Source organism: Poecilia latipinna, unplaced genomic scaffold (assembly GCF_001443285.1).
Source record: "Poecilia latipinna isolate Pla-1442-1.1 unplaced genomic scaffold, P_latipinna-1.0 Scaffold281, whole genome shotgun sequence".
Lineage (NCBI taxonomy): Eukaryota > Metazoa > Chordata > Actinopteri > Cyprinodontiformes > Poeciliidae > Poecilia > Poecilia latipinna.
In genome coordinates, this window is record NW_015112897.1 from 202,284 (window position 1) to 213,655 (window position 11,372).

An 11,372-nucleotide genomic window follows, 5' to 3' on the forward strand; every position below is an offset into this window, starting at 1 on the left:
GAGCCGCTGCAACACTGTCTGCTACAGGAGCTCCTTCCTGCCCACAGCTCTTTAAAGTACAATGACTTTTAATTTCCCTTTGGCATAAAATAAGTTTTTATTTTTTATGAATTTGAATTGAATTCAGAGCACTAAACATATTTTAACATCAGACAATCCAAAATGCAATTTCAGAAACAATTCCATTTTGTGAAATTTAATTATTTCAGAAAAACAAATAAAAAGATGCAATGACAACACTTGACTCTTTCTTTTTTATTATAAAACACACGACAAAAAGAAAACAAGACATTTATGTTGAAATCCACTCACAGAATGAGGTGACGGTGGCTCTGAGTTTAAAAAAAGGTCCATTCTTTAAGACATCATCATTTGAAAGACGTTCGACTTCCTTCGATAATCTGGAAAGCGGGTCGGCTCCCAAACACCGACAGGAATCTGACCCTGAATCTGTGAAGCTCTCGGGAACAACAGTCGTGCTGACAGGGACAGCCCCGTCTCTGGTTCTTTAGTCTCCGACAGCGACATCTCTCTCTCCGTCTCTGAGGCCCAGACTGGTGCCAGAACCGGGCCCTGCGTGGCTCAGCAGTCCTTTGGTGCGTTTGGATCCGTCGGGGTGATCCATGAGCGGTGCGACCACAGAGAGAGAGAGAATTAGCGACACCTAGTGACAGAGAAAGGAGCTAAAACTGAAGTGCACTTTGCCTTTTGAAGTTCCATCGGTACAGGTGAATGACAGACAGTACGACAACAAAATATGGCTTTTCCACGTCGACGCAGGTTGGCATTTCCGTCTTTGATTTCCTGCCAACATTGGAATTAAACGACCACCGACTTTCGTGTTCACATCTCACTTATTTACATTTGCCATTTACATCCATACAATGTAAGCCGTGGCTCTCTTGAGTGTTACAACAGTGGTGTATCGCACGCTTGTGTTTTTTACGTTGCGCTTCAGTCCGTTCATAGAAGTCCTCTGAAGAGACTTTGACTTATTTTCTCATAGAGCTCTAGTCTCTCTCGTCATGCCACAGCTCCCACTCAAAGGCATTTGGCAGTACCTAAAGTGGCATTCAGTTTCTTTGCAGATTGCAGAATGTTTTCCTTCATATTGAGCTTTCTTCACACGGAGCAAGCGGAGCTTGAAACTCAGACAAACTGACAAACTCGTCCTCTAGTCCCGTCTTCCTCGCTCCCAGCAGTTCATCCGCTCCATTTCCCTCCCCCGGCTCCTTCTCTCCCAAATCTGGCCGCCTCCAGTCCCCCGTCCGGCCCCCCAGCGCGTTCGCTACCAGGATCTCGGAGTTGAGCTTCAGCCCGCTGCCGCCGGTGTCGCAGTTGCCGTACAGAGAATGGCCGTTGCTCGGGTTGCTGCTGACCCTGGAGCCGCCGCTGTAGCTGTTAGCGTGGGGGCCGCCGTTGCCCTGACTGCTGAGCAGCGTGGTGGCCGTGGTTGACGTCGTCTTGCCGTTTTGCTTTTCCGACGACCTGAATCCGTCCGACACCAGGCTGGAGCTGCTTTGGGACTGCGGCGTCGCGGAGGAGCACAGCAGCTTCTGCTCCTTTCCCGACGACAACAAGTTATCGGGAGCGCGATTGCCCGGGCGGCTGCTGTTTTTCTTCAGGGTTAAGAAATAGAGGAGAAATGCTCCACACACTAGACCTACGAAGAATAACAGGACGTAGATCGCCAAGTGATGTCGGTTTCCATTCTGGCCAAACGATCCGCTAGCGTTGGGTTCCTCCAGGTGCAGGTAAAAAGCCGCTCGCCGGCAGGGGGTCGGGTCTCTGACGTTAGGTCCTCCCTCCTGAAAGACAAAATATGTGCATCTTTCAGGCAATGGCTTCCTGTGATGAAGCAAAAAAAGTCTGATACAGTGCCTTCAAAAGGATTCAGTCTCTTAACGTTTGCATTTTATTTTGTTCAAACTACAAACTTTGTGTAATAGACCAATGAAAGGCTTGTGGAGATGCTAAGAGGGGACAAAATGTTTAAATTATACTTTTAAAAGAAATCTTTTGTTGACGAAAACTCAGAAGTTCAATTTTCCTATTATTAGAATTATTATAATTAATAATAGTGTTTTTAAAATACATTCAATTTAGAGTACACTGTATGAGGAACAGTTAATATAGAAGATGTTCTGTTGTGTTCATAATAGCCAGATCTGATTAGTGATTTGCCTTCTTGCCAAACAGGAAACTTTACATAAAGATATAATAAATACGAATACAACATGCTTTCCATCCAGTCTAACTGTCCAGGAGTCGTTTTGCAAAGACGCATTTTCAGTCTCCATACATGTAAAGCTGCTAGAGGACTTAAGACCAAATGACTTGCAGCTAAATGTAGCGAAAGGCGATTGAGAAAAGCACTGACTGACGTCACATTATTTAGATTTTTGTTTGTTTGTAAAAACTGCTCTTGCTCCATCACATGAAGACGAGTCGCCATGGATACTTCCGTAAAGGCTCTATAGACACAAAAACAAATCTGTACCTGGCAAGTGCAAACGTAGCTCCCCAGGTTCTCCTCGGTCACGGTCACCGCCAAGTCAGAGTGGTGCTGCCTGGTGTGTCTGTGGGGAGGATACTCCCAGCTGCAAGGCCGCGGAGAGAGCTGGACACACGGCAACAGGATCTGCAGCCCGGGGGAGACTTTCAGCCACTTGGTGGATGGATCGCATCGTCCTACAGCACAGGGAAGCAGAGAGCTTAAGAACAGTATTTACCACGAGACTTGAAGATTTGAAAACAAAAAAAGAAACCTCATATTATGCGACACCTGGATATATTTACCTTGAGAATTACACTTTTTTAATGCTTCATCCACAACGTCACCTGAACCAGGACTGGAAGCAGAAAAACAGAGAATCACTCAGATTGATGGCTAATGTTTGTTCTTCTATTCCCTTTTGTTTAATAACTATCGATTGGTTCATTTAATGTTTAATTATGTGATGGGTTTTTTTCCTAATTATGTTTTCTGATTGTTTGGCCATTCATTATTATTGCTTATTACAGATAAGGACTAACAGAATAAAAGTAATAGAATTACTGTTGTAAACTAACTATTATTAATCCAATCTAGGAAGAACAAAAACAAAACAAAGTGACAAAAAATAATCCAATAACAAAGGAAAAATTAGCAATTGAAATTTCTCAATTTAAAAATGCATGATTTTCCCCGTCCTTGCTACTTTCTGGCACAATACTGTGAACTAAAGCGACTAATGCGACAAAAATGTTGATTGGTTGTTTAGAAAAGAAAAGGTGTGAGAAAAACAAAGAATCAAAATGAAAATTTAACCAGTTCTTTGTTTGATGGTTGTCTGATTCCTATTTAATCATTGCTTGATTGTTAAGTGTGGATTATTCTGGCTTTTTGATAATTGCTCCTTTAATTTGTGCCTCATTAAAATGTATTGATAAATTTTATTTTGTTTATTTTTGTACTTCTTTTTAGCTTATTCTTTCTCCTCTGTCTTTTTCTTTCTTTCCTTCTTAAACGAGACATTTCGCTCAATATGTACATTTTAAATACACAGTAGAATTACAATGAAGTGTCGTACATTAATTACCCCGTCTTGACCATTTTCAGTGTTGAAAGAAGAATAATCTTGATAAATATTTGACGAATGAAGCATATACTTTATATAAAATGGAAAGCATCAAAGATCATCTAAAAGTCGCCTTCACGATCTAACGTAGGGGTAATCTGCCCTAGACTTTCAGCGTCAGACGTCTGTCCGTTGTTATACTCACTCTGTGAGTGTGAATCTGCAGGTGTTGTCCTCTGTGCTCCACTCACAGCCAACTCCTCTGGCTCTGGCACAGACCTCACAGCTGGAGTACAGAGCGCAGCCTTCAGTCTGGACTTCAGCCACCGACTGCGGGCTGCCCACCAGCGCTCGGCCCTGGAAACACAGCGACGCCTTACAGAACCAGCACACGCTAAAACTAGCAGTTTCATTTTAAGATTGAATAAGCTAAATAAATAAACGAAAGGCTGGATGTGAGAGACAAAAGCTAATGCTTTACCTGATGCATTATTATATTGTTAACAGGCTCTTCCGGTGAGAAAAGAGGAATCTCTTGTAGTAGAGTTGCATTCTGGTTCGCTACTGCCACCTGGTGGAGCTCCCCACGATCTACAACACAGAAACCAATTAAAATGTTTTTTTTATTTTAGTTCAAATAAAGACAAAATCTAACTAAATTAATACAAACCGAATTTTTTTCTGCTGCTATGTTTTAAATACTTAAGTTTTAAGCCAATCAACAGTTTGAGCATTTTAAAAATTGCCTGAATGAACAGTTTAAAATGTAGTTGAGAAATGTAAGCATAGTGACTCAAAACAGTCATATCTTAGAAGTTTAATTTCTATTCCTCTCTTCTGACCTGTTCCAAGATGGAGGACGGCTCCTCTCCGGTCCTCGGCCTCACCCATCAGCGTCACAGCCAGCTTGGTGTATTTAATTCCCTTCCGGACCAGCAGGGGCGCTGCAGTGACGCTGTTCTCCATCAGAGGGTGATCCCTCACAAAAGTCAGCACCTTATCAGGGAGTTTCAACGAGGATTCGAATCCCTGAGCTTTTAAGTCGTTGTTCAAACACTAAACAGTAAAAAAAAAAAAAAAAAAAAAAGGCAGAAAGAAAATAGTTAAATGAGGAGAAAAACAATCGTATTTATGAAAGCAGGCAGAGCGGTGGAGCTCGGTACCTGGCCCGGTCTTGGAGTGGGAACAGTCTCAGGACTGTTCCAGTTCTCACATGTCTTCTTCAGCTCTTTAAAAGGACCGTCCATTACTTTGCTGATGTCAAACAGACTGAAGACACACACCGCTGAAATATCATTGGGCTCCCTGGAAAAAAAGAAACAAGGAAAAGGGGCAAAATTACAAAGCGTGATTATTTAAAGTTTAGAAAACTGATTTGTCTATATCACTCCTTGGTAAAATATTCCCTGAAAACTGATGACTTAATACCCAGAAAGAATAAAGTTGCCATCAAATTGATAATTTGGTCACTGCTGTGCAATTTCTGCCCACATATTCAATACTTTTATAGATTTATGGTCGGAACTGTTTTCTCCGACTGTTCCTACCACTGGGAGGTGAATAGCCCGTAGAAGTGTGTGCTGCTGGGGTCTCCTGGGGAGTGTTGAGCCGTGAAAACGTCCGTCAGGATGTTGTAGCGCTGACCGCTGGCTTTGTCTTCACACACCAGCTGGGCCTTGAGGAAGGTGGTCCACCGTCGCTGCAGAGTCTTCATCCCTCCCACGTCAGACTGAACAATCAGACAGCGTACGTTTACTCCAGCGAAGCCAAAAAATAAGAGATGCAAATAAGTCAATTTCGTCAAAACTCTGGGTTACCTTGCAGACCCGCACCACCCTCGGCACTTTGGTGTACAGATCGTGCTCTTTGGCCATCTCGGTGAAGAAGAAGTAGATTTTGTCGTCGTCTCCGGTCGGGTTGCTGTCCGGGGCCTGCTCTATCAACGCCGAGCTCACAAACTCCGGGTCTGAATACACAAATAAGAAAAACAGATGTCCAGTAAGGTTATTCACAAGACCTGGCACTAAGATCAAATGTGTGTATCTTGGGTACTTCTGAGCGCCTCACCGTTGAGCCAGTTGATGGACTGGTCGGTCCGGACGCGCTCCTGCTCGGGGCCCGTTGCCCTGGAGATGTCGTAGGAGGTTCCCAGGAAGTTACTGGTGGCTGCTGTGTAGAGGATGCCATCTGAGGAGAAGAAAAAGAAACATTTATAACAGAGCAGGCTTGGGAAGCATGAATTAAGCCAGCTAAGAACTGATCCAAAGTTTTCCCACTTGCCTGCCATTACAGCTGTGTAACGCTGACTGGGCTCAAAGGGGCATTTGCCCTTCCCAGTCTCCATCCTCAATGCTCCATCCTCTGTTTTTTCCAAAGTGAAGGAGGGAACGTGCTGCAGGATGACAGAAAAAAAAAAAACACAACTGGATGAAACTAAACTGCCCAGAGGAGCCAGTAAGGATCTGGGTGAGCTGTAGATTCAGCGTGAGGTGGTTCTATAACCACATAAAAATCTCTCCTTAGATTTTTATTTGCAAACAAAAAAACAGGAAAAAAATGTTTTATTTTCTATGCACCTAAACGTTTTACATGAAAACTGAATAAAATACATTTACGTTTGTGTCTGCAATTTAATAACCACTCTTAACTCAAACACAGGACAGATAATGACTTGTTTTCAGTCGATTATTCACTTGCCGCTGCCCAGAAGTATGAAGATGATGGACACACTCACCAGGAATGCACACTGGGGGTCGAAGGCATAGGTGCCACACACGTAGATGTGGCCGTCTTTCTGGAACTCCAACAGACGGATGTAGTTGTTGCAGTCCGCCTGCAGGGGGAGACAAAGTTACACAAATGAGTTAAGGCTCAGCGTGACTTTTTGTGCTCAACTTCAACATTCAGTAAATGTAAAAATACATTTTTAGATTTCTGTGTGAAAACTTTCCATGTAAATATTCATAGTGCATCCCACACTTGAAGATGTACTGCAGATTGATGCACAAACTAAATAAATAAACAATGGTGACATACCTGGAATGTGTTTTAATATGTTTTTAAATATTAATACTTTAAAAAGTTCTAAAAGTTTTGTTTTGGGATGGAAGTAGCTGTCTTCTTCTCACGATCCAAAATCAATCAATAGCAAACCAACAATGTAATATTTGTATCTCTTCTGTCTGACGTGGAAAAATACCCTCATAGTCTCACCTCACTTAGCAGGAAAAAATGACGCAGGTAATTTATATTGAAGTGTGTGTGTGTGTGTGTGTGTGTGTGTGTGTGTGTGTGTGTGTGTGTGTGTGTGTGTGTGTGTGTGTGTGTGTGTGCGTGCAGCACAAAGACTCCATGTTTTTCTGGATGAGCTCCAGGCCTGAGTCACCTCTTCCCCAGGGAACAGATCCTCTCCCAGGCCCAGATCATGTCACCTGAATCAACCCTCCCCGCTAACCCACACCAGCCGCCACCGCCGTGCTGGTTCAGCTCCGTGGGAGGCCCACTGCCAGCCAAAATACCCTCCAGTCATTAAACACACAGCCTCAAATCAGGATTATAAATTTAATGTGGCGCTTGAAATTAACACAACAATAAGACTATTGTCACTCTATTCATTTTTAATGACTAATTCTATGATTTCAGCCTTTCACTAAATGAAGCTGTCAGATGGAATAAGATATTCCTTAACTAGTGGGTTCGTTGTAGGCATTTTTCAGTCATATGATGAATAAAAAAATCTAATTAACTTGGAAGAAAATCATTTCCATATTGATAATCTGTGTTTAGTAATTATTTAAATTTTACCAGTTCAGCCACTGGGACCTGCATTACTGGTATTGACTTGGTGAACTTATCATGTTACATTATTTTTGGGAGTTTAATGATGCATCTGACTTGTTTTTTTTTTGTTTGTTTGTTTTTTCCATGCTGGAAGGACTACATAATGCATGACGTAGTGATATACTGTCAAAATGCAGCTTTGGAAAAACATGAAGAGCCCAGTGCACTGAACCCCATTGAAAAGCTCCTGGTTATTTCACCAAATATTGATTTCTTAAATCTTCCTGAGTTAAAACATTAGTATTTTTGTTTCTAAATTAAAATGAACTAGTTTTCTTTGCATTGTTTGAGGTCCGAAAGCACTGCATCTTTTTTGTTATTTTGACCATTTCTCATTTTCTGCAAATAAATGCTAAGTTTTTGCTTGAAATTTCAGAGACATGTTGTCAGTAGTTCATAGAGTAAAAGAACAATGTTCAATTTACTCAAACATATACATATAAAAACTAAAATCAGAGAAAATGATTATTCTTAGCGGGCTCTTCAGTTTTTTTTTTTCCCAGAGTTGTAGCAGAGTACCATCCTGATCCAGGAAATAGTCTGTCTCAGTTCCTGGAGTGAAACGTTTCCTTCCCAGTTAGAAGATGTGGAAGAGAGAAGTGTAGCATGCCTCCCCACTTATGTTCAAGTTTAGCAAGTTGAACTTTAACCTCACACGTTTTTGTAGCCATCAACAGGCTGGAGCTAAAAGTACTCGCAAACATGTATGCAAACATTTGAGCCTGGATCAGTGCAATTCTGATCCCGTTTCTATTGAAGAAAACTGTGCATGTTGTCAGTGAACATGAAAAAGACAATAAAAACTCAGAAATATAATGTCATGGTTAGCTTAGGAAAGCTGGTTGAAAAGAGGGTTTCTAAGTTTGCAAATTTTCTAGTAAACCGCTTGTCTACTGGTTTCCCCCAGTAAATCTAAGTGTCTGCACCACCGTCACTCTAAAGCTGCATAAACCCTTAAATGTGGTGTGAAATGTGAGGAGACAAACATCCTCAGTTCTCCAAACGTTCTCACTCCAGCGGTTCTAAGCTGTCTCTTTCAATGATAACCAAGCACACAAACGCATGCAGGTGGTCTTCTGTTGAGTCTGTCGCCGTGGTTTTCTAAATGCAGTCTTGCTTTTTCTCATAGTTGCTTCCTTCTCTCTTCTTATTCCCTCTGACTCAGGCATAATCTTTTAATCAATGTTTTTGCAGAAAAAAATCCCTTTGTATTCCTGCTTTTAACAGTGAGTCAACTTCCCACTTTTTTTTTTTTTCTTTACACTGGAACAAAGAAATCTTCTCAAATCTATCACTAAAACTCTGCTAAAATGGACTTTTTGAGCACACAAGGTGACGTACTGGAACACGGTAATTTCACAAGTTATCCATTAAAGCTTAAAAGCGTCGTCAATCTGACATTGCATTAAAAAAAAACAACGCATCACTCCGGCATGAATCAACAAATACACAGCGAGTGTAGCATTTACTGTAAGAAGACACTGTAGATGGAGATGCAAAGCTTGACTGTACTTTACGCTCTATTTAATCTGTTTCCGGCGGTTAGTGGACATCTGTGACTTTATATACAGCCTGTCTCCTGCTTCTGTGTCCCTTCGCGAGCTAACACCCTGTATGAGGGCCTGGCATCAGCCCCAGAACTTCACGTCTGATGCCCAGCAAAATGGGCTTGTGAAAGAAACACACACACACGCACACGCACACACACACACACACACACATATAGGTGAAGAGGTAAATACAACTTGGATCCAGTTCATACCACCTATACTTATAGGCTGTCCCAAAAATATGCAAATAATTTCACTACATTACATGAAATGTTTCAGGTGTTTTGTATCTTTGTCGCTTGTTTTCCATCTTTTTTTTTTTCCCTTAAATAAAAGGGATTTTTTTTCTTGTATTATTTTTATGTACATTTTATAGAAAATAAGAATGAAAATATCTAGTGAGGCTTGAAAATAGTTGTTCATATCACATTCATGTTGCACAGAATAAACAAAACAAAAAAATTCCAAGGCCAAAAAAAATAAAAAAATATAATAATTGACCATAGAACTAGAGTATGTTTTTGCCTTGCTGCACACAGTCGGCCAGCTGGCAGAAAGAAGCCTGTTATGCTTATCCCACCAATCACAAGACAAATTAAGCATTTTGGGAAAAAAAAAACTTCTAGATGTCACAGAAAACATCATTAGCTAAGGAGTAACAATCTACATGTTGTAGTTTTCTGTTTTAAATAAAAATCAATTACGTCTCATTGTACAGTTTCATTTTGAATCAAGTGGAGGTCAAAGTGAAGAGCATAACAGAAACTTCTGTGATTTTTGAAGATTGACTTTTTAAGCTTCAATTATGAACTTCAGTTTCAAGCAAAAGAAACTGAAGTTCATAATTTTTCTTTTTTTTTTGTATTTTCCAGATCAATGACACTGAAACAGAAAACAACAGGAGTTCCTCTAAATCAAGCTGCACAAACATTTAGCCAGAATTAATTCACAGTACCTTATTGTGTCTATAAATCTGAGTTATTCCTAAATCAAACAGAAGACGAAGGGCTTTAAAAAGTCTCACCTCTGTCTTTCCTTTCCCCACACAAGACTTCCTCTTCTCCTCCGGTACGACCCAATCGATCTGAAGGAAGGTGAGAAGAACGAACCGGGTAAGTCAACAACTGCTTACAGATCGCTGGTCAATATCAGATTAGTCACATTCTGTAACCCAAAATTATTATTAGCTACTGTTTCCTTTCACTGGAACAGGCTGATCTTTAAAGATCCTTTAACACAAACATGTTATGTTCATATTATCAACAGCTGAGACACGCCCCTTTTCGCCAACTCTGGAAGACGTTTTCTTGCACAGTGTCTGAAACATGAGGTTAAAGGGCAAATCCAGGAAAAACGAGCCAGTTAAAAATACAATACTTTGTTATTTATAATCTGTATCCACGTGTGTGAGATCCAGAAGAGATTCAAACTTGTCATCTCATCTTTAAGCATATTTCGCCATTTTCCTTAGCATTTTTTATGAAATTTTGCTCAAATCAAGCCTGTTCTAGAGTTTATGTTATATACAAGTTCTCCAACTTTTATGATCTGATCATCAGGATTTGGAACAGAATAGAAATATCCTTTATTGTCTCACAATGGGTACATGACTGTGCAACGGCAATACTGTACAGAAAAGGCAAAATTTCAACATAAATACTTTGTAGTTCTAAAAAAAAATACTCCAGAGGATTTCAGGGTGACATACTTATAAAACTCACAGGTTTACAAGAATGAATAGTTTTCTCAAATGACTTATTTGTTTCATCTGGTATGAAAAGGAGACATTTGATCATTTGATCATCATTATCCCTCACACACACACACACACACACACACACACACAGACATATATAAATTTGCTCTTCTCCACTGCAGCATCACCTTTTTTGGCGGTTGCTTCAGGTTGTTGGTGTCCACAGCTAGAATGGCATCTTTGGCGCCCAGGAAAAGGATCCCTGAGGAAGAGTTCAGCAGGAAGGTGCTGAAGTTCGTCACGCCGTAGAACGTCTTTTGCTCCACTGGACAAATCAGAAACAGAGAGAGAGGAAGAATTAGCGCCGTTCCTCTGTGTTTGTTTTGAAATATCTTTCTGGATCCTTTGAATCCGTTGCTCACGTGGAGCTCTGTGTTTGAATAAGATTCACTCCCCTGGGAGACATAAAACAGGCTAAATAATAAAACATAGTAATGTACAGTAAACAATAGACTCTTCTCTACATAATACATGGTGAGCTATATCAGCTATATTTGTCTCCTCTTCTGAAACGGATCACATAAATCAAATCCCAGAAGCTTTTGAACAGCGCTCCAGCTCTTGTTTGCTCTCTCAGTCAGTCGCTCTCCCTCCTACTCTTTTCCTCTTTACAACAAAGCATCGTGTGTGTGTGTGTGTGTGTGTGTGTGTGTGTGTGTGTGTGTG

At 40.9% G+C, this 11,372-nt stretch overlaps 1 protein-coding gene across 1 annotated transcript in view; it reads right to left on the bottom strand.

Annotated features, from left to right (window-relative positions):
• Positions 1-237: 237 nt before the first annotated feature.
• Positions 238-11,372, bottom strand: part of sema4f (sema domain, immunoglobulin domain (Ig), transmembrane domain (TM) and short cytoplasmic domain, (semaphorin) 4F) — a 64,514-nt gene continuing 53,379 nt past the window's right edge. The window contains exons 2-15 of the mRNA XM_015033863.1: positions 10,835-10,971; positions 9,975-10,034; positions 6,295-6,393; positions 5,841-5,952; positions 5,628-5,747; positions 5,378-5,526; positions 5,108-5,289; positions 4,724-4,865; positions 4,403-4,616; positions 4,042-4,151; positions 3,766-3,917; positions 2,800-2,852; positions 2,501-2,691; positions 238-1,808 (exon numbers count right to left, since the gene is read on the bottom strand). Coding sequence (XP_014889349.1) covers positions 1,107-1,808; positions 2,501-2,691; positions 2,800-2,852; positions 3,766-3,917; positions 4,042-4,151; positions 4,403-4,616; positions 4,724-4,865; positions 5,108-5,289; positions 5,378-5,526; positions 5,628-5,747; positions 5,841-5,952; positions 6,295-6,393; positions 9,975-10,034; positions 10,835-10,971 — 2,423 coding nt within the window. The 3' untranslated portion in view covers positions 238-1,106. The remainder of the gene's footprint in view (positions 1,809-2,500; positions 2,692-2,799; positions 2,853-3,765; positions 3,918-4,041; positions 4,152-4,402; positions 4,617-4,723; positions 4,866-5,107; positions 5,290-5,377; positions 5,527-5,627; positions 5,748-5,840; positions 5,953-6,294; positions 6,394-9,974; positions 10,035-10,834; positions 10,972-11,372) is intronic.